The sequence below is a fragment of the Prionailurus bengalensis genome, chromosome D4 (assembly GCF_016509475.1).
Source record: "Prionailurus bengalensis isolate Pbe53 chromosome D4, Fcat_Pben_1.1_paternal_pri, whole genome shotgun sequence".
NCBI lineage: Eukaryota > Metazoa > Chordata > Mammalia > Carnivora > Felidae > Prionailurus > Prionailurus bengalensis.
In genome coordinates, this window is record NC_057359.1 from 781,906 (window position 1) to 804,350 (window position 22,445).

General features: G+C 55.2%; 1 protein-coding gene across 2 annotated transcripts in view; it reads right to left on the reverse strand.

Annotated features, from left to right (window-relative positions):
* Nucleotides 1-225: 225 nt before the first annotated feature.
* Nucleotides 226-22,445, reverse strand: part of BICD2 (BICD cargo adaptor 2) — a 45,794-nt gene continuing 23,574 nt past the window's right edge. Inside the window, exons 2-8 of one of the 2 annotated variants that reach the window (XM_043566991.1) lie at nt 14,458-14,670; nt 8,229-8,381; nt 7,101-7,535; nt 5,595-6,602; nt 5,319-5,470; nt 4,009-4,219; nt 226-2,332 (exon numbers count right to left, since the gene is read on the reverse strand). In XM_043566991.1, coding sequence (XP_043422926.1) covers nt 2,327-2,332; nt 4,009-4,219; nt 5,319-5,470; nt 5,595-6,602; nt 7,101-7,535; nt 8,229-8,381; nt 14,458-14,670 — 2,178 coding nt within the window. In that variant the 3' untranslated portion in view covers nt 226-2,326. Of the gene's footprint in view, nt 4,220-5,318; nt 5,471-5,594; nt 6,603-7,100; nt 7,536-8,228; nt 8,382-14,457; nt 14,671-22,445 lie in introns of both variants that reach the window. The other variant, XM_043566990.1, reaches the window with a different exon arrangement.

Sequence of the window (22,445 nt, forward strand, 5' to 3'; positions counted from 1 at the left end):
TCCCTGCCATGCCGCTGGGTAGTCATGACAGTTGCTCACTGCCAGAGGCACCCCGCGCCTCCCCACCTCCCCACGCCTCCTGAAACAGGTCCCAGGCTGCCTCCAGTTCCTACCGCTAGGGTTACTGACCGGCTGGTCTCATTTCAGGCCCTGGAATTACGATGCATTGCTGGACCCGCATTCATCTGAAGGAGGGGGCAGAGCAGCCACACGGAACAAGTCTTGTGCTTTTTATTATTCTTTATTTATTGGTCCTACCACGTGACCCTTACCAGGCCCATGTTCCTATGTGCACTGGCTTTGCAGACATTTGCACCAGACGCCCGTGTCCCAAGTCGAGACTGACCGTTCCTTCCTACTTCTTTTCCAGGCTCTGCCTCACTTTCTCAGAATTAGAATGCATTTTTGTTTGTTTGTTTGTTTGTTTGTTTGTTTGTTTGGGTCTGTGTAAAGGTTCCTTGGCAGGAGAACATGCATATGATCTTAAAATAAAGACAACATTCTGACACTAAGGTAATGCACAGAAAAAATACAGTACTCAGACATCATTGCAAATAAATACCCCATACAGGTGAAGTTATTGTAAATGTAACATTATTTCTTATGGACCGACACTGTAATAGAAGGTAAGAATAGGGGTCCCTACAACTAGGAAGAAGAAATGCTTATTCCAGGAAACAGAATTCTTTGACCCTTGCTACTTATATATTATTATAATTTGTCCTTTATTTTGGAGAAGAGAGGACACTTTCTTCTTCTGTGAGTACCAATTTTACCGTATGCACAGCCTCACCCAGCAAACCTGGCGGGACACAGCCCTGGACTGCTGAGGGGCTTCACCGAGTTCTGTTTCCTGAAATTAACAGCGATTAGTTACACCAAGCAAGAGAGTACAGAACGTCTCTTCCTCACATTTGCAAAGAATACTACGGCTAGCCCTCACCCCTGCACGAGGCCGACAGCCGGCGCCCCTGCCGCCCGCTCTTCACAAACATGGCGTGTCGTCCACACCGCTGGCTTAGCTTGTCCCTCAAGTCCATTTGGTTCCCAAAGCACACTCGAGGTGTGTGTTCACTTTCCTTTTCTCAGCCCCTGAATTTGCAAGGATCTGCACAGTAAAGAATCACTGACTAACAGAATTTTGCACAATCGCTGTTTTCTTTCCCTCGATGAAGATGCCCAGGTTCAGGTACGAAGGTGCGCACCCGTTCACACCTACTGGTCCACACTGGCCTTCAACATTCCCAACTAGCTCCTCACTGTCCATTTTAGAGCACGAACTGCGCTGGGACACCTCCCTTAACTGATGAAGGCACTACTGGCAATGATTACTAACAAAAAGGCGTTGAGACAGAACACCCTAGAAACCGACGGCTGTAGGATTTTCTAAGTGTGCCACAATCTGGCACAACACCCAGAGTAACAAAACAATTCCAATTTGGAATTTCACTGGTACAGTTGTATAAAATTCTGTTAATCAGTCATGCTTCACAATGTCCTAAAACCCAGAAGATTCTGGAATTTGTAGGTAATACTACTCATTCAATAATTTATCTTTTTGTTTTCAAGTGCCTATTACTGTTTAACCAGAGCAAAGGTCAAGTTTTCTTCTTGTTACATTGAACTATTCCTAAGAATAATAATAATACAATATGAAAAACCCCAGAATTGGAATACCCTGGATTTCTTAATGAACATGGCATTTAAAATCTGTAATTTCAAACATGAACCATAATGCCGCATAACCTAAAAGGCTGCTGAACCACAGCGTGGCTACGACTGGCCGAGCTCCTTGCCGGGTCGAGGCCTTCGCCTAAACAGTCTAGAGCCACACGCTGGGGAAACACGTCCGTGCCACGTGCTGACACCAGATCAACACGGCGGGAGCTAAGACGGAGCGCTACAGGACCACGAGACAGACCACGGCATCTGAGACCGTCTCTATGGGAGGGATTAAGGAAGCAAATATAATAATATCAAAATATCAAAAGTGCACAGGTTGATGGGATATAAAAGGGCATCTGTAACAGGGAGACCCCGGTGTTGAGCGTTTCTAGCGGGTTCTAAGCGAGCCTGATGGCCGCTGTCCGAGCAGGTTCTTCAGCACCGTACAGGCAAGCAGCTGGCGGCATTCTCAACATTAAAGCTTTATGTCCTCTGCCATTAAACACTCAGGGAATGCTAACTTGGAAAGAACTGCAGTGGCATATCCAAACAGGTTTCTAAGTGGACTTTTAGGCTGCCCTTCCTTCCTCTGCGTGGGCCCGCGGGAGGGGGAGGGGCTGCAGTGTGACAGGGCCGCGGCCGAGTCCTCCCGGCAGCTACTCTACAGCTGAAAACGGGAGAAAACAAGACAGCGTTAGAACCGGCACCGGCCCGACCACAGAAGCTCTGGCCGGGCGAGGACGTGGTGCGTTAGTCGGCAGCAGACGCGGAGAAGACCTGCGTGGGTTAGGGGGGCCGTGCCTTGTATGGACGAGAAGCTGCGTGCCAGGCTCGGCGGAGGGAAGAAGCGACGTGCGGGGCCAGCGGGCAGCCAGGCCCCTGGAAGACCCCTCCTCGGGCGGGAGGGGGCCTCGAGACCCAACATCCCGTCAGCAGAGCGGCCCGACCCCTGTCTTCCTGCTCCGGCCGTTGGCCAAACCCAAGGTGGTCCACGCAGCACCTGGAGTCTGCTGGGGATGGGGGGAGGGGCGGGAGCTGTGTGAGGGCAGCGCAGATGCTCCCCGGGGCCATGGAGAGACGAGGCAAGAAGCCCTTCGGGGAGAAGACTGCTGCAGCCTCGCGTCACGCAGCCCCCACTGGGCGACAAGGGGAAATACTGAGAAGTCCTGCTCCCAGATGTGGGAACTCGCGTGGCATGATGCCAAACACCGGGAGCAGAGAGCCCTGCAGCTGCTCACCTGCCACTACCTCCACGGCCGCACGGCTGGGGCAGGCCACGCACCCGCTGCGGGGTCCCAAACGGGCCTGGGCCCAGGCGGGGTGCCCTTCCCACACGAGGCTGGACTCTGGCTACAGACGTGGGAGCCCCTCATTTTAGAGCCCTGTGATTGGGATCTGATCGCGAGCAGAGAGTGGAAAACCCACCCCGGAGGCTGGGGAACCCCTAAGTATAAAAGGACGGGCTCCCTGTGAGGACAGAGTCTGGCCAGGCACTTAAGAAGTTTTTCTCTTGGAAAAAAAAGACAAACCCCAGGCCTGGGACCTGCCGATGTGTCACCTCACAGGCCACCAGACAGGCGTGCAGATCTCAGAGAGGCTGAGCCTGCTGAGCCCTGGTGTCAGGTGTGGCGGGCGTGTCTGAGCCACGTGAGCACGAGCGGGAGGGCCCCCCCCCCGCCCACAGGCGCCTGGGCTGGAGGACGCGGGGCTGCAGGACGCGGGGCTGCGGGAGGGAATTCTGTTCTCGTGACCCAAATACGACGTGCAGTGAGATGCCGCACAAACTACGAAGGAATTGTCTCTGTAAACTGTGCCAAGCCACGCGCATCGGCTGAGGCCGTGCCTCGCACTCGGGCCAGAACCTCGAACTGCTGCCGGTCCCGGCGTCGCCGCGCATTAGACACGTGCGGGGAACATGCAAGTTTCAACTCCGGCTCTGTCCCCCTCCCCCTGCAGGAGCCGACGACGGCGCACAGGCCCTGGGAAGCCACGTTTTTGCAAGGACACCCCCCTCCCGCCACCGAGAGAGTAGCTGCTATGAAGGGCGGTCCCGAGGGGTGAGAACAGACACCAAGCTCACAGGGTCCAGGTGGAAGAGCACGCCGCCTCGGCCAAATCCTTCCCTCTGCGCATTAGTCACGGTTAAGACCAGCCTAGCACCGCAGTCCCGCTGCTGCTGGGTTAGTGGAGGAGAAGCGGACGGGTGGCGTGCGGCAGGGTAGCGGCAGCTGCGGCCCCGTGGCCCTAATCGCAGTAAATGTTATACTTCTCGCCGCAGAGCACCTGGGTGGGGAGCCCGGCACCCTCGGCCCTGTCGCTGGCGCAGGCGCAGGTGTGACTTACGCTCGGGGTGCCCGGCTTGGCCTTGGAGGCGGCCTTGGCGCGGCCCCGCCGGGTCTGCTCGTGGTCCAGCTCGAGCAGCTCCAGCCGCTGGGTCAGCGCCAGCTTCTGCTGGATGGCCATGCGCAGCAGAGAGTTGAGCGTCTTCTTCTCGTCCTCGGCGGCTGCCAGCTGCCGCTGCATCTCATCCAGCTGCGTGATGTACTCGTCACACCTGTGGGGGCGCCAGAGGCAAGAGCGTGGCTGCGGACCTGCACGGAGGGCCTGGCGGGGCGGGCGGGCAGGAACAGACTGTGCCCTCAGCGATTCCGCTTTCTCTGGGAAGGCCTCCCAAGCTGGTTTTCTCTAAGGGAGGTGGCCAGGGCATCCAGCCCTCACGGGCAGGACTTGGCATGTTCCCGGATCAGTGCATGCACACAGTAGGTGCTTAGTAAACCACCTAATGGCAACCAGAGTCTGCGAGAGGCACGTATGGACGCACCCCTGCGCGTCCTCTGCTTCACTGGGACATGTGCCCCTCTCCTCATGGAGCTGGGAGAGAGAAACACCCACTCCAGGTCTGTCCCTGAGGGAGGCAGCGCTGGGCACACCTGCCCCTCACCCCCATCCGCCATGGTCCTCCCGCTCCAGGGAGTGAGTTTGTGACCTCGGCTGCATTGGAGAATTCAGCCAAGTTCTTAAACAAAACAGGCTGCAGAAGTGGGGTTTCCAGACACCCACGTGCAGAGAAACTGGTGGTGAGGTCCTTCCCAAGCTCCACCCAGGAGGAGAGGGAGCCCCTGGCGAAGCCGAGAGTCTTCTCTCCTGGTCTTTGCCCCTCTTCTCCTACAGGGAGGAGCAGGAGCCCTGATCCAGCTTCTGACCCCATCTAACCCACAGCCTCGGCCTCCCCAGCCTCAAGAAGGCCCTGCCCTGGGTGTCTGCCCAACACCACCCAGCAGATGGCATTGTGCCCCCTTGGCTGGTGGAAACCCCCGAACCCAGGCCCCCAAGAAGCCCCCAGCAATGACTTCCAGGCGGAGGCATCTGGGCACAGGCGTCCACAGCTGGCTGCCCTCTCCAGCCGAATCCCCGACCGGCAGGTCAGATGGGGCACCCCGGGACCCTGCCCCCCCGCCTTGCAGGGAACCGTCCCTGTGAATCCACACACTTTTCAGGGAGTCAGGGGGCTAACTCCTTGTCTGTGAGCCCGTGCCCCCTTCACACCTCGCGCCTCCAGCCCGCCCACTGGGACCTGGCCTCTTGGCCTCCTCGTCTTGCATGTAAACCAAGGACAACGCTGGCCCTGCAGCCACGGGAGCAGCGGGCGTTACCTGGTGGCAAACATGGCCCGCAGCGAGGAGAAGGTGGCCGCGTCCTCCTTGAGGGCCTTCAGCTCGTTACGCAGCTTCATCATGGTCTCGGTCACCATGGCCTTCTCATTCTCGTACTTGCTCTTCAGGTTGGCCAGGGCCACCTCGGCCGTCTGCGGATCACACACAAAGGGCACACAGTTGAGGAACGCGGGCAGGGGTCCGCCTGCCTCGGGGAGTCACGCCGGGGGCCCCAGGAGGGAGGAGCCCCGCCCGCCCTGCCCACCGGCCCCGCACCTGCTTGTTGGCCTTGAGGACCGTGCGCAGCGTGGTGATCTGCTCCCGCTTGGTGCTCAGCAGAGACTTCAACTTGAGGATCTCCTCCATGAGTGCCTCCCGGTCCTTATCCGAGGCAGGGCCCAGCTCCTGGGAGGCCAGGCGCTGCCGCGACAGCTCCGTGGTGCGGTCCACGGCTGCCTGCAGGTGCCTGATCTGGTCGCGGATGATGGCGATCAGGTTGTAGATGTTCATGGGCTCCCGGCGTGGGTCACTCAGGGGCGAGGGCAGGGAAGGGCTGGGCGAAGGGCTGCTGTCCCCGGCCCCAGCCTCCGCGGCCAGCGGTCCTTTGGGCAGGACAGGCGAGCGGCGCTCGCGGGCCTCAGGGCTGCCGTGGCCGGCGCCAGCCGCGCCCTCTCGGTAGTAGTCCAGCACGACGCGGGTGGGTGTCTCGTTGTTGCACATGCACACGTGGTGGTAGAGGTTGGCCAGCTCCTCGCTGAAGGTCACCAGCTCGTCCTGGGCCACGCTCAGGCTGCCCTGCGTCTCGCCCGCGACATCACTCACCTTCTTCAGCTCCGCCTGCAGCCGGGCCAGCAGCTCGCGGTCCTGGCGGCCGGCCTTCTCCAGCAGGGAGACCTTCTCGGTGAGCGCCTGGCTCTCGGCCTCATGCTGGCCCTTCTCCTCCGCGTGCCGGGCCTCGCCGGCCTCGTGTGCGCTGCGCAGGGCTTTCAGCTGCTCTCGGAGCTCAGTGGCCTCTGCCAGGGCCGCGCGGTACTTGCAAGCCAGGATCTCAGGGCCGTTGATGTCCACCTCGTAGTAGTCACCATCCTCATGGCTGTCCCGCTCCTTCTCGCTGTCCAGGGCCGTCCGCCGCTCCTTGCCGGCCTGCAGGCGCCGCAGGGCACTGAGGTTCTCCGTGAGGCGGCTCACCTCCTCGTGTTGCTCTGACAGGGCGCCCCGCGCCTGCTCCAGCTGCTTCTGTGTGTCCTGCAGTGTCGTCAGCAGGCCCATCTTCTCCCGCTCCAGCTGCAAAAGCACAGGAGGCCCGTCACCAGCCCGCAGGGGCCACACACTCGCAGGACCCCGCCCGCGCCACCGCTGTCACCCTGCAGGTCTGTTAACACATGCCTTGGGCGTGTCACGTCCACAGAGGCTGCCCAGAGGCTGGGGGGCCCCTCCATGGAGATGCGAGGACAAGGGGACAGGTGGGGTGCGGGGGTGGGGGGAATTCTGTTCCGTGAAGAGCAGGAAACCCTGAGGTGACTCATCCACAGGACACAGTGCGGGAGCCCACGCGGGGCACCACGAGGGGGCGCAAGGAAAACTGGTGACCAGGGGCCTACTGCTCCAGCACCTCCCACGCAGCACCGCAGACCCACTTGCGGCAACAACACAGACTTTACAGGAAACACAAATGAGAGGACGGGGGGCAGGACTGGAGGTGGGCAGGACTGGAGGTGGGGACGGCACGCGTGGCCCCAGGGACCCGAGCAGCCCCGAGGACCCTGAGGGCCGCACCCGCACCTGCACCAGCTGCTGCTTCAGCTTCTGGATCTCGGAGATGTTGAGCTCGCTGAGGAGGTCGGACACCAGGCTGGGGGAGGGCGGGGCGAGACCGTCCTTGGAGGGCGTGGAGGTTCTGTTGTCGAGCGGCAGCTTGGCCAGGCCGCCGTGCTCGAAGCCGTTGGCCAGAGCCTCAGCGTCGTCGCCAAGCTTGAGGCCGTCCAGGGAGACGTGCAGGTGGCTGGTGTAGAGGGAGTCGTTGATGCTCATGTAGTGGGACAGCTCCTTGCGCAGACTGAGCTTCTGCTCACGCTCTGTCTTCAGCGTCTCCAGCGCCTCCTCCAGCTGCCGCTCCGAGATCTCCTTGAGCCTGATGGCGTCCTCCAGCTGGCTGTTGAGGTACTCGGTCTCCTCCTCCAAACGCTTGATCTCGTGCTTGAGGCCCTCGAACTCCACCTGGAAAAGAGCAGCACTCTCCTGTGCCTGAGTGACGGGGGCTCTGCGGCAGGGGATGGGGTGCTGGGGAGGGAGGTGGTCTGGGCACGAGGTGCACAGGAACATCAGCCCATACCCGGGACACTTGTGCACGTGCAAAGTGCGCTGCTCACTCGGCCGGAGACACTACGGAAATCAGAATACACACATCCCTGCCGCAAATGTGTCCAGTTACTTAAAATGCTACCAGGTATACCCTGGCTTTAAATCTTATAAAACTGGGGGTGCCTGGGCAGCTCAGTAGGTTGGGCATCTGACTCTTGACTTCAGCTCAGGTCATGATCCCCAGGTTGTGGGGATCAAGCCCCACACTGGCTCTGCGCCAAGCCCGGAGCCTGCGTAAGATTCTCTCTCAAAATAAAAAATCAAAGGTAAATAAATTCTACACAGCTACTTAATTAACATTAAATATTTTAAGAAATATAAAACATACCTACATGTGTGCTATGACCATCACTCCTAATCGTATCTCAGGTCACAGGTACAGGCGCCCTGCGTCTCGGGGGCAACCAGCCCTACAGGCAGAGCTGAGTTCTCTGGTCTAGGAGAGGCCAGGCCCTGGCTGCACCTCCATCCCCGGCAGTGTGCTGTGCAGCCCTGGGCTCGGCTGTGGGGAAGGAGGCAGGGCAGCACCCTGGGAGCACGGACACTTGCCTGGTTCTGCCTGAGCACGGACACCTGCTTCTGCAGGCTGATGTTCTCCTCCTCCAGCTCCGAGTAGTCCTGCAGCAGACGGGCCTCTCGGAACTTGTACTCCTTGATATCATCCCGCAGCCGGCCACGCTGGGTCTCCACGTTCTGGTTGATCTGCCGAGAAGAAGTGGGGTGTGGGCAGCCGACCACGGGCAGTGCGCCCTGGGGTGCACAGTAATGGGTCTCAGCCTGATCTGACCCCTGGTGTCCTCATCTGTAAAATGGCTAAAAGCAGTTCCTTCCCTCACAGGCTGCAGCTACTTAAACAGCTCAGCACACCTGGCCCAGCGATGCCTCCTCGGCACCCTGATCCCAGAGAAACAAAAACAGGTCCACACAAAAACTTGTGCCCAAGTGTTCAGGCAGCATTATTCACAGCAACCAAATATGGACACATCCCAAAAGCTCACCAACCGATGAGCAAATAAACAATATGTGGTCCAATCACACAAGGGGATGTCATTCAGCTATAACACGGGCTGCGGTGAACCCTGAACCACCACGAGGTGGTGTTCCCACTGTATGATCCCACACACGGGACATGGGCAGAGCAGGCTAATCCACAGAGAGAGAGAAGGCAGGAAGTCGGGTGGGAGGGGTAGGGAGTACCTGGAGGGGCTTCCCTCTGGAGTGATGGAAAATTCAGGGATGGATCTGGGACGGTGCATGAATCTGTGTGCACACTGAGCGGGTGAGCCGTCAGGGATGTGGATTACGTCACACATCCTTGAGGGTGCAGGTATCACGCGGAGAAAGTGGCCGACACAGGACCTGTGCGCACTGCGCGACCAAGACTCAGGATTTCCCAACCTGCCACCACCAGGCGCTGGGCCCCTCGACCTCAGTCCTTCCGACATTCCGGCCGTCCTGGGTGTTACAGGAAGTTCAGCAGCCCCCTGCCCGCTGGAGGCAGCTCCATCCCGCCCTGAGGCAACTGAAACCTTGCAGACACAGCCAGCACCCCCTCGGGGTAGGGCCGACCCTACAACAAACTGTCTCCCACCCGCCCTGTTTCCACGCTCGGCTCCCTCGGGGGGAGGCATCTGGTGCCCCCAGGCCAGGCCAGCCCACCAGGGTCCTCAGGTGGAAACTCCGTCGCCTCCCAGACCCCCTTCTTCTGCCCTCTCCCCTGACACACGGCCTCTCCACTGGTGCCAGGCCTTCTCGTGATCACATCCATGCTTTGCAGACAAGATTCCAAGATTCCGTGCAGGGAAAACCAGTACAATAATGCTGCACTGGGAAAATGAAATAGGACCAGGAAGAAAAACATGAGAGCAACAGGAGGCGGGAGTTGTTCTTTCTACACAAGTACTCCTCACAATGTCACTACCAGAGTCTCCAGCAAAGTGACCCAAGGGGGTGGCCAAAAGCTGACACCAGAAGAAACAGACACCAAGTTACAGACTGGAGGAAAATCAAGGCCCACCCAGAAAGCAAAACTCCTGTTAAACAGGAAAAAACAAGTAAAATAACACAGGAGGAGTGGCGACAAGACGAAACACAGTTACTCCCATTTATCCGGAGGGGCAGCTGGAAACGCCTAACGACACTGCGCTCGGTCCTCAGTGCGGGCCGCTTCCCGCCACGGTCAGTGTCAGAGCCAACTTGGTGCAGCATCGGGCCCAATGCCAGTCTAGCTGCCACCATGCTGACTGCACGGGTGAGAGTGACACGTGACTTAGCAGAGCACCCTCCATCGTGCCGTGGGCCTCATCCAATTAGCCAGAAGTCATAAAGAACAGACCAGAATTCTCAGGAAGGAGGAATTCTGCCTCCAGATCCCTTCAGACTCCAGCTGTTCCCCAGGTCTCCAGCCTTTCGCCCACCCTGCAGATTCTGGACCCATGCGCCCCCACAATCACAAGAGCCGATTCCTGACACTAACTCTCTCACTCACACACACAGTGTCTCTGGGTCTATTGCTCTGGACAGTCCTCACCACCAACACGATGACGGATCTATAAGAACTGGGACTGTGTGCTCACCACTGCCGCGCGGCCACGGCAGGCTGGTGCCTCCCAACTGCGGCTCGGCCCACCCTGGCCCGATGCACCTGCAGGGAGCACCGGTCCACTCTGCACAGAGGACACAGGAGGGGAGATGGGGGGTTGGCCCTGAGAGGGACAGAAAGAGGAGGTGCTGCCTGCCAGGGGCCCCCCAGGCCCTCCACACCCCAGAACCTGAGCACCAGGCAGCACTACTGAGGTGAAGCTGCACACGGCCTTTGTCCTTCACTGAGAGTTAACTGTCATCCTATAAGACCACCCTTGGAAAGTGCACACCTCAGCGGCTTTAGTTTGCTCCGCGTTCACGGCTACCCAGACCCAGAGCACTTCCTCACTTTCCGTGAAGGACAAGAAGTGCTTGCTCATCCGTCCACGGGAAGCGCCTCGCTCTCTGTCCTAAGTCACTTTGTTTGGGTGCAGGAGTTGCTCTAATATGTGTGGCACGGCCTGGCACAGCCACCTGGGGTGGAAGCCCCGGCCTGAAACCGGCCAGCTTCCCGCAGGTTTGTACGGCAAGACCAACAGGCTGGAAGGCCGACCAGACTGCAGAAACAGAAGCAAGGGGCATGGCCCCCCACGGCCAGGGCCAACTCGGCCTTCCCAACCCAGAGTGACGTGTCTGTGGTGCGGCCCACCTGGGTGCCCAGGAGTCACGTCCCACCCTACTCTGTCGCCAGGAACTATGATACAGCCTCCACTCATAAGCACCGGGGCCGACGAAGAGCACACGGGCCCCGTGGGCAGCCAGGTAAGGCGCGCGCAGCCCACAAGCTGGCCCAGACGCCAGGTGGCAGGTGAGGGCGCCGCGTGCTGATGCTGCAGGAACCCAACACCTCACTCTGGTTCCCACACAGACAGGGCACCTCCGCCTGGCCCACACCCGACTCCAAGGCTCAAACAAGCTCCAACTGGCCACCACACAGTGTGGTTTTCCCCAAAGTCAGCATCTTCTCCCAAGGAGCCTGTCAACAGCAGCCCTGATGACGGGCACAAGGTGCAGACACGTGGCCCCAACAGGGTGCAGCCCAAGTGGACAAGGTGGGGCACACGAGGACCCCCCAGGCCTCAGCTTCCTCGTCGGCAAAACAGGTGCGACAACGGGGCTGGCCTCCGAGCCCCCAGCCCTACTACCCAACATGCTCACACCTCAGCCCCCAGCTGCCCTGAGGAGAGTGTGGGAGCAGACACTGCCCTTCAGTGAGGAAAGTGCGCAAGGGCCCATGGAGGGCAGGCACGTGGGACTCACTCCAGCGAGATGGCAGTCCTCATGTGGACAGAGAAGCACCTTTGTCCTTCCAGCCAGGCCTCTGCCCACCCTCCCTGTCCACCCCAAGAGGGAAGGAGGCTCCCCAGGTGGATGTGTGTGGGCAGGGGCGGGGGGACAGACATGCCTGGAAGGTTCTAGACCAGGGGTGACATTCTAGGTCTGGGTGATGGGGGAGGGGAGGAGCAAGGAGACAGAGACAGGAAGGAGCATCGGGAGAGGGACCCCAGGGACCAGCCTCACTTAGGTGCTTATGACAGCCAGACAGAGGGACACAAAGTGGTCCCACGGGTGGGGGCTCTCTCCTCCTGGCCCTCCACTGTACCTCCCACTGCCCTTCTCCCAGGGGTTCCTAGGGAGGTGCTGAGAGATGACCCAGCTGGACCCACCGTCTCAAGGCAGGCACTGAAGCTGGTCTGACCGGAGTCCTGGGATGGGCCAAGCAATGTGGCTTCTGCAGGGATGGGGCTGGTTCCAAAGCTCTGTTGTACACGTGGCAGTTGAGAGACCCACGGGACTAGATACCTTAGTGGAACTAACTGTATATAATACACTAGAACTGGGTTCCTAGGAAGCCATGCCCACAGCTGCAGCCACCAGAAGAGCTGGCCCTGGGGAGGCAGGATGGGGCACGGCAGGTGCGCCTGCCTGGGCCCAGGAGGCACCTTCTCCTGGCTGTGCAGGGATCCCCAAAGTGCCTGGGCAGGTAAGGGTTTTCCTGTGAGACTGCAGAGGCCAGGGGAGGAGTGTTCACCGTGTGTGTGTGTGTGTGTGTGTGTGTGTGTGTGTGTGTGTGTGTGGTGTGTGTGGTGTGTGTGTGTGTGTGTGTGTGTGGCGGGGGGGAAGGGCGCCACCCCAGGGGCCAGTCGGGTCCAGCCCTGCTGCCCAGGAGGAATGTGCACTTCCCCATGGAGTCCAGTCCCTCATCCTGTGTGAGGCTCCACCCCTGCTGCCTCCTCCACATGCCCACGTCCCCTCCTCCGCCTCCAGGCTGTCTTCCATCCCCTGGTTTGGACCAGGTGTCCTCCCACCCCAGCACCCCCCCCCACCCCATGCTGAAGAGTCCACCCGGCACCTGGCGAGGCTGCTCTTGACCCACCGCCCATCTCAGCTCATGACCAATGCCTGGCCTCCTTCCAGCAGGCTCCTGGCAGCCTGGACGCCACCACAGCAATCAAGCCCTTTTGGCTCCCACCCTGGGTGGCGGGGGTGGCGGGCACAGAATTCTGCTGGGACATCTCTGTCATTTACTCCTGGGCCCAGACACACAGGGTCCACCAAGGCAGCAAGGACAGGGCCCACCAGGACAAAAAGACCACCTGAGCAGATGATGCTGACTCCTCTCTGACCCAGTCCTGCTTCTCAAGGGCAGCCCCCACCCCCTCCCCAGGGCAAATCTCTGGAAGGCCTCAGTGGGCACACAACCTGACTCTGCCTCCAGCCAACTGTGGCCACGCCCGGCTCCCTGGGACTCTGCCTCTCCATCTGTAAGATGGGGCTCAAGATCATGTCCCAGGACAGAAGCTGCTTGGGCCTGTCCACACACTGTGCAGAGGTCAGAGGTCAGCACCCTAAAGCTGCCAGCCTGGTGACCCTGCTCCTTGCTTTCCCCACCTGTGAGATGAGGGAAGTATCTGGATGCCCACAGAGTCACTGAGAGAATGAGTTCTGGGGCAGCTGGAACCATCCCATGTGCGGAGTACGTCTGTTATACAGGTCACACAATAGTGGCCGCTGGACCCGCCTGGGAAGCTGGCAAGCCTAGGTGGACACCTAGGCTGACTGTCACAGGGGGGTTTGGTCAGAGGGCACCGTGCAGCTGGCGCATCACTGCACCGGGATGGCGGCAGGACTGGGCACAGGAAGGCCCAGCTATCCTCGTGGCGGGGTGTCTGCCGGGGGACCCTGCACGACCCACACAGCCACATCACACCAAGGCAGGTGCAGGGCGGCACTCATCAGGGACGCCTGGCGCTGTGTTCTCCTAGTCCAGGAAGGAGCTTGGCACAGCAGCCTGGCAAAGGCCACAAGGCCAGGACCAGCAGAAGAGTGATGGAAGCAGGGTACAGAAGGGGCTGGCGGTGGCAGGGATGCTGCCTGGGGGCAGTGGGGACCTGTGGGGCAACAGGCAGGGCCCGGAGAGAAAGAGGCAGCTGCGAGTGTGTGGGGGTGGGGAGGGGCAGGCTTCCTCCGAGGCCCCACCAAACCTGCTCTTGTGTGGGCCTGGCTGAGCTCATTTCCTGACGCCCAAAGCCAGGAGTCAGCAGGTCACCGGGGCTCTCCTGACAGCCCATGTAGGCCCTTCTGGAAGAGGAAAAGAGCAGCACCAGGCTGGCCGGGTAAGTGCCTGCACTGGCTGTTCTGGGCCAGGGGGCCTGGCCAGCAGTGAGGCCGAGACACCTCGGAGGTCAAATCCACACCCCCAGCGGCCCCCCCTCCATCCCAAGCAGGGTAATCCGGTGGGAGGAAATGAAATCATGCACTCTGGCTCCACACAGCCGAGGATGGCCCGCCTCCCTGACCCAAGCCAGCACCCCCCAGGCCCACAGGCCTCGATGACCTCTGACCCCAAACCAGGGGGGGTGACTGCTCCCCACTGCTGCCAGGCCCTGAGCTCTGTCCCAAATCTCGGCAGAGTCCCCTCCAAGTCCTGTGGGATCCCGACTGCCCCGTACCCTTGACTGTGGAACTCTGCACTGGCCACCACTCAGAACTGTCTGTCCATCTGGTCACCTGTCACTGCCACCACTCCCCCCCCGCTTCCAGTAAACAGAGGGCAGAGGGTAGGTCTCCCTGTGGCCCAGAGCAAGCAAGGCCCCTTCCCCTCCTGATGAGAACCCAGAGGTTCCAGTCTGGAGGACAGCAGCACAGCCCTCTACCTCCCTGCCCTCCCGTCTCTGCCGGGCTCGCTGGTTACCTCCTTCAGCTCCTGCGCCACGGACGCCAGGCGCTCGCTCTCCGACTGAGTGTTGGTGAGCACGTTCCGCAGCTGCTTCAGCTCCGTCTGCAGCTCCAGCACCTTGCGCACATAGTACTGCTCCTTGGAGGCCGACTCCTGGATCAGACTCTCCTCCCGGCTCTCGCCGTCCGCGGCTACCTTCTTGTGGTTCGTGTGCGCCTGTCCAAATGCCTGCACAGAGACCAGATGCTCATAAAAGGGAGGCCAATGCCAGCTGGCCCTGCAGCCAGACACCCTGGTGTGCACACGCCAGACATCGGGGAAGGACACGATCAGACACAGTGGAAGCTGGACAGGGGCTGCTGGACACCTAAGGGCTACACGGGGCTGCAGGGCTACTGGTCAGGTGGGGACCGGGCCAGGGAGGAGCTAGATGGGGGCTGATGGCCAAGTGGGGCCAGACTAGGGAAGGACCCGGGCCCAGTCGGGGGACTGGCTGGGGGCTCAGTGAGACAAGGTGGGGACGGGAACCCAGCCCCACTCTGTGCAGCTGTCTCCCTCAGAAGTCAGGCTGCTGACCCAGGGGCCAGGCAGAGAGATCCTGCCCTAGGCAGGTCTGAGGTCCACGCAGCGCTGCTCTGCCCGACTCTGACCCCTCTGTTTACCCATCCTGGGAGGGTGGGGCCCAGGCCGAGTGGTGGGACAGGAGCGTGAACCAGGATATTCAGAACCGGTGGACAGACCAGTACGTGTGCCCCAGTTGGGAGACCCCACCTGCCCGCCCGGAGCATGGGTGGAAAGGCAGCTCAAAGTACCAGAGGGGAGAGAACACTGCCATCCCCACCCCCAGACCTAGGCAAGGAGGCTCTGCGCCCAAGCTCAGGGAGGAGCCCCCATGGGTGAGTGCAACCTGCCGTGGCCACAGCTGCGAGGACGCGATCCCTGCGTGTCCTCTCTGCTGGCCCCTTTCCCACTGGCCACCCCATGCAGAATCTTTGCAGGGCTCCTGGCTCGAGGAAGAAAAACAAAATCCATGGAGGGCTGCTGAGGAAGAAGGAAGCTGATGTCTCTGTTTCTTGAGAGAAATGGGGCATTTTCACTTATTTGCTATTCTATACGAGGTATAGGAATTCTGTCCAAGAAAACAATTGGGGAAATATGTATAAGGAAAAGGGTGTTACTGAGCAAGACCGGTTCTGATCTAAAAACTGAAAATGTAAGAGCTGGCAGGGGATGGGCTAGACGAGGTGGGGACTGGTTGGGAGAACTGTTCTTCCAGAGGACGGGGTCTTGCTCATCTGTCCCCAGCCGCCAACACAGACTGCTCTGGCAAGAGGCGTGTCTTTTCAAACCAAATCAGCTCAGCTCTGTCCTTTCTGATGCTGTCCTCCTGCAGTCCAGTTCCAGGGAAAGAGGAGACAAATCACAGATTCTTGTCCATCCCGGGTGGACAGGACATGGCCCATCCTGGGTGGCAGTCCCAACCCCCAGCCACACAGCCGTCCTGGGTGTGCCAGAACCTGCCAGGCTTCTCACAGGGCAGGTGCCCTGGAAAGCCCAGGAAAGAGCTGAGGGGTCTCTCCAACTTCCAGACAAGCCTAAGGGGGTGACCTGGGCAGAACACTCGTGACCCTCAAGCTGGAGCATGGACATCTCACCAGGTGTTGAAGCGACCTCAGAGGCCATCCCGAGGCAAGACGGCTACGTGCTATGACACACACAGGCGTGAGCACACTCACGTCCAGGCCTGCCGGCCTTGGCCCAAATGTTCGCCTCTGTCTAGCCCTCACCCTGCCCACGAGCACAGAGGTGGCTTTTCAGAGACAACAGCTCCTGCTGAGCTAGTAAGACCTAGCTAGTAAGGAGCTACACCTCCTGCTGAGCTAGTAAGACAGTAACAGGACTGGGTCTGGCTCCCATGTGCAAAAGCTACAATAACTGAGACCTTTATGTGACTAAGCAATAATTTTCAAGTCACTGGACATCAGGCAGCGAGACACAGGTGATCTCCATATCTCCACGACAGCCCCCCTCCACTCCACCAGGGGAACCTTGACCATGGTGCAAAGAGACAGTGGCAGGTGGGCCAGACAACCTGGGGTCAGGTGGTGCTACAGGACCACGGACAAGGCAGCAAGGTGGCAGACCTGCGGACAGAGGGGACAGTCAGTGCACACCTGTGAAAGAGCCACCAGGTGGGCCATGCAGAGGGACAGATGGAGCAATCCCACTGCTCCCCCAGGCTGAAAGCAGCACGCTTCCAGCAACCACAGGGGAGCCCTAAGCCACCGGGGCAAGCAGGGGGAGCACCTACAGGGCCCAGTGGAGCTGGGGAGTGCTTTCTGGGCCTGAACAACGAGGCATGGGACACACAGGAACAACAGCACCATCTCCCAGCTCTGAGAAACTGGCAGCGAGAGGGAAGGGAAACTGGTCCATGGCGATGAGAGTCAGGCTGTCGCCTGGCAGACTGATTTCTACAGGCTCAGGAAGCAGACCAAACACTGTGGAGCAGGGACTCAGAAGACGCAGAGGATGGAATTACAAAGCGTGACGTTAAGGGGGCACTGGATGGGATCACCAGCAGAAGACAAGACTAGGAAACTTGAAGAAACAGCAATGAAACACACAGAAAAACTAAAAAAATAAAGAGCACATGAGTGAGCGGGGGGACAACTTCAAGGAGCTTCACACACTGGCAACTAGAGTCCCCAGGGGACAGAAAGGGGTGAGGATAAAAGTACCTGAAACAAAATAATGGCTGAAAAATTCCCAAATCTGATAGAAACTACAAATCCACAGACAGTAGCAGCCCACTGCCCCTGAGCACAAGCGAAGTGAAAAAAGCTACACCGAAGCACATCACAAAACTCTTCAAAGCTAGCGGTGCAGAGAAAACACTAAAATCACCTGGAGGGAGAAGACGCGCTTCAGCTCATCAAGAAGCACACAAGATGACAACAGATTTCTCTGACAAGCTGGGAGATGGAGGAACATCTCGACAGAACAAAACGAAACAAACCTATTAACAAAGAGCTGCACCCAGTGGAAACTTCACAAACAGAGGTGAAATGAGACTTCAGACAGACAAGTGCTGAATTTATCACCAGCAGACTTGCATTACAGAGACGTTAAATTAAATCCTTCAGGCAGAAGAAAAACAATACCAGATGGAAATCTAGATTTAGGAGAAGGAAGTGCAAGTGCCAGAAATGATAAGTATGGAATAAATACAAAAGGTTTGTCTTATTATTTAAGTCCCTTTAAAAGACCATTAACTGGAGACTCAATGCAACCCCTCTCAAGATTCCAATGGCCTTTTTTGCAGAAATGGAAATTCATATGAGATTGCAAGGGGCCCAGAATAGCTAAAACAATACTGAAAACAAAGCAGGAAGACTCAAATTCCCTATTTCAAAACTTAATATAATGCTACAGTGATCAAGAGAGCGTGGTACTGGCATAAGATAGACAACACAGACCAATGGAACAGAAGAGTCCAGAAATGAACCCTCGCATATGTGGTCAATTGATTTTTGACAAATGTACAGAGATAATTCAGTGATGAAAGAATTGTTTTCCAACAAAATGGTGCTGGGACAAATGGACATCCACATGCAAAGAATGAAGCTGAACCCCCACCTCACATCATATACACAATTAACTCAACATGGATCAGAGACCTAAATGTAAGAACTCAAACTACAACTCTCAGAAGAAAAAACAGGGATAAATCTTCATGACCTTGTTGGCAACAGGTTCTTAACCTGTGACACCATAAGCATGAGCAAAAACAACAAAAACCAGATAAATTGGACTTCGTAAAAATTAAAACATTTGTGTATCAAAGAACGCCATCAAGTGAAAAGACAACCTACATGACAGGAGAAAATACTTTCAAATCTTGTATCTGATAGGCTGTAATGTCTACAATGTATAAAGAACTCCTGTAACTCAACAATAAGAAGACAAACAACCCAATTTAAAAATGGACAAAGGATCTGAACAGATATTTCTCCAAAGAAAATAAACAAGCAACCAGCAAGTTCACGAGAAGATGCTCCACATCAGTAGACATGAGGGAAATGGAGTCAAAACCACAAGGAGATAGCACCTCATACCCACTAGGATAGCTGTAATAATAAAAACAAGGGGATGGGGGGAACAAGTGTTAGCAAAAATATGAAAACATCAGATCCCTCATGCATTGCTGGAGGGAATATAAAATGGTGCGGCTGTGGAAAACAGCCTGGCAGATCCTTGAAAAGCTAAACATGGAGTGCCATATGGTCCCGCAATTCCACTCCTGGGTACAGACCCAAGAAAAATGAAAAATACATCCATACCACAACTTGAACACTAATTTTTGTAATAGCCAAAAAGTGGAAACAACCCAAATGTCCACCAATTGATAAATGGATAAATAAAATGTGGTCTACCTACACAATGAAGTGCTACTTGGTAATAAAAAGAAATGAATTACTGACATGTGGTATAATACACATGGACCTTAAAATATCCTGCTTCATGAAAAAAGCCAGTCACAAAGGACCACATATTGTAGGATTCCCTTTACATGAGATGTCTCAACGGGCAAATCTATAGAAGACTGCAAGCGGACGGGCAGTCACCCAGGGCTGGGGGTGGGGCTGGGAGGCCAGAGGGGTGATGGCTAAGGTTCCTGGTACCTTTTTGGGCTAGTGAAGATGTTCTAAAATTGGCTTTATATAGATGCACAAGTCTATGAAAACACTAGAAGCCACTGAACTGTACACTTTTAAGTAATCTCTACACCCAACACGGGGCTCAGATCCACAATCCTGAGATCAAGAGTGACAAGGTCCACTGACTGAACCAGCCCAGAGTCCCTGAACTGTACAATTTAAATGAGTTAATTTCATGGTATGTGAATTATACAAATAAATAAAGCTGTTAAAATAAACTTGTTTACAAAAGTTAGAGGCTAGAAAAAGATAAACTACGCTAATAGTCATCAAAAGAAAGCTGGAATGCTCCATTAATATTAGATAAAGTAGATTTCACTGCAAAGAATATTACCAGGAACAGAGGGTCGTTTCACAATAATGAGGTTACTTTTCAAAGCAAACATAATTCCAAATACACACATCTAATAACAGAGCCTCAAAATATATGAAGTAAAAACTGATAGAACTACAAGAATAAACAAATCCTAATTCATAGCTGGAAGACTCCAAGGCTGTCTCTCAGCGACTCACACACTCAGGAGACAGAGCATCGGCATGGACACAGAAGACACAGACAACACTACGGACTAGCCTGGCCCAATGGACGTGTGTGGGGCCCCACCCAAAAGCAGCGGCACACACGTTCTTTTCAGGGAGACATGGAAGGGACACTTAGCCAGACAGACCATATTCTGGGCCATACAAAGTAAATGCTCTGCCCACAGGGAATTACATGAGAAATCAGTAATAGAAAGATATGTTTAGAAAATCTCTAAATATTTGGCAACTAAATAACACACTTCTAAATAATGCATGGGTCAAAGATGAAATCAGAAAGGAAATACTTTCTAAGTATTTTTTTAGCCGAATAAAAGTGAAACCAACATGAGAATTTGTGGGATGCCACGAAAGCAAGTACTTACGAGGATATTTATAGCACTAAATGACCATTTAGAAAAAAAAGAACAATCCGATCAGTAACCTTAGCTTCCGTCTCAAAAATGAGGCCAGGTGCTGCATGTGAAGCTAAAGGCGTAGCTCACAGCCCTGTAGTGTTGAGCTGGTAGGAGCCCGGTGCTCAAACCAGCTTACCACGCTGGCTTCCCTCCAAGGCTTTGCCCAAATGGTCCCAGGGCCTCCTCCAGGCCGAGGGATGAAGGCTTTTGAGTCCTGCCCGATGGCTGCCCTGGTCCTACCTCCATGCCCTAGTAGTTCTGGTTCCTTTGGACTGAAGACAGACCCCATAAACCCCGTGGAGCGTGGCTTTGCACCCTCCATACAGGCTGTGCACGCCTTAGGAGAGGGCTGTTCTCGTTCTCGTGTATGGTGGGTGTTTGGGCCCTGTGCCTCTGATGAGAGGTCAGCCAGTCATGTGGTCTCCCTTCCCAGACAGGGCTTGTGTATTTATTCAGACCTTCAACAAACACTGGATACAGCATGGGTAGGGGACTGAGTCACAGCCTGCCTAAAATCTTTGTAGGGGGTGGGTGTGATTCGAACAACCAACTACTCAGGAAAACAGGAAGTGCTAACACTAAGTGCATGCCCATTCCTGGACCCTCAATTCCCACTCGTACTGGAGAGAAATACATGCGTGTATGAAAAGATATGTTTATAGGAGCATAATTTACAAAAGCCCCAAACCAGACAGTTCCCAGAGGTCTGTCAACAGAAGGAAAGGCTGTGATCCAGTCCGGCACCTGATGGAATACTACACAGCAATGACGAGTACCCCACTGTTACACAGACCAGCGAGATGAATCTCACAGAACGCTGGAAGCAGTCAGACACGAGAGAGTATATGCTGTGTGATTCCATCTACACACACAGCTCCAAGAATAAGGAACATGAACCTATGCTGGTAGCAGTCAGGGCTGAGAGGGGCCTCTGGTTGGGATGGGTCCTCCAGGAAGGCCTCTGGTGCTGGCCGTGTCCCGATTCTTGATCTGGATGCTTTTTATGTGGGTGTGCTCAGCTCATAAAAGTTCACATTCATGAGTTGTGCTCTACATTTCCCCTCAATAGAAAAAACAAAAACTAGAATAAGAGCAAATGAAATCCAAAGAAAATAATGATCAGAGTAGAAATTAATGAAATAAAAAAATATAAAGAAAAATCGATTAAATCAAAAGCAAGTTCTTTGAAAAGGTCAAACTGATAAACCTCTAGCCAGACTAATGGGGGTGGGGAGGGAAGGACAACAGACAAGAATTACCAATATCACGAGTGGACAGTGACAGCACTACAAATACTAAAAATAATAATAGGGGATATCATTAACAGCTTTACACCAATAAATCTGACAACTTAGTTGAAATTGACAAATTCCTTGAAAGACAAACCACCAAAGTCCACTCAAGAAGAAATAGATAATCTGCATAGACCTGTATCGAAGCCACTGAATGTACATTTAAAAACCCAACAGAGAATATTCACTGCCCAGATGGTTTCCCTGATAAACTCTTACTGCACATTTAAGGGAGAAATAAATCCTACTGTACACAAACTATTCCAGAAAACTGAAAAGGAGGGAATACTTTCTAACTTATTTTATGAGACCAGCATCACTCTGTAACCAAAACCAAAGACAGTACTAAAAAGATGCAGGAAAATGATGTGACAAAATTCAACATCCATCCCTGATAAAACACTTATCAAACAGAAGGGACCTTTCTCAGCCTGATAAAGGGCATCGTTCAAACACCTTACAGCTGACATTTAACGGTGAGAAATGGGTCTCCCCACTTCTGTTCAACATTGTACTGGGGTTGCCATCCTACGATGCAATAAAGCAAGAAAGATCAAAAGCACTCAGGCTGGAAAGGAGGAAGTAAAACTATCTTTATTCGCATATCACATGACAGTCTACACTGAAAGTCCAGAAGAATCTACAAAGAGTTCTCTAGTGAGAGTAAGTGAGTTTAGCCAGGTTGCAAGACACAAGATCAATGTACTGAAATCAAACACTTCTACATATAGGGAATGAACAATCAGAAAGCAAACATTTTAAAAATGTTACTTACAATAGCAACAAAAATATGAAATGCTTAAATCTGACAGAAGATGCACAAGACATACACTAACAGCCACAAAACACTGCTGAGAGAATTAAATAAACAAACATTCATCAGGAAGAAGACTCAATATTGTTAATGTTAACAACACTCTTACCATTGTTAAGATGTCATTCCTCCACAAATTCTTTCAATTCATCATGATGCCAATCTAAATCCCAACATTTCTGGTAGAAAGTGACCAGTGGATTCTAAAATTCCTATAGAAATTCAAAGGACCTAGAAT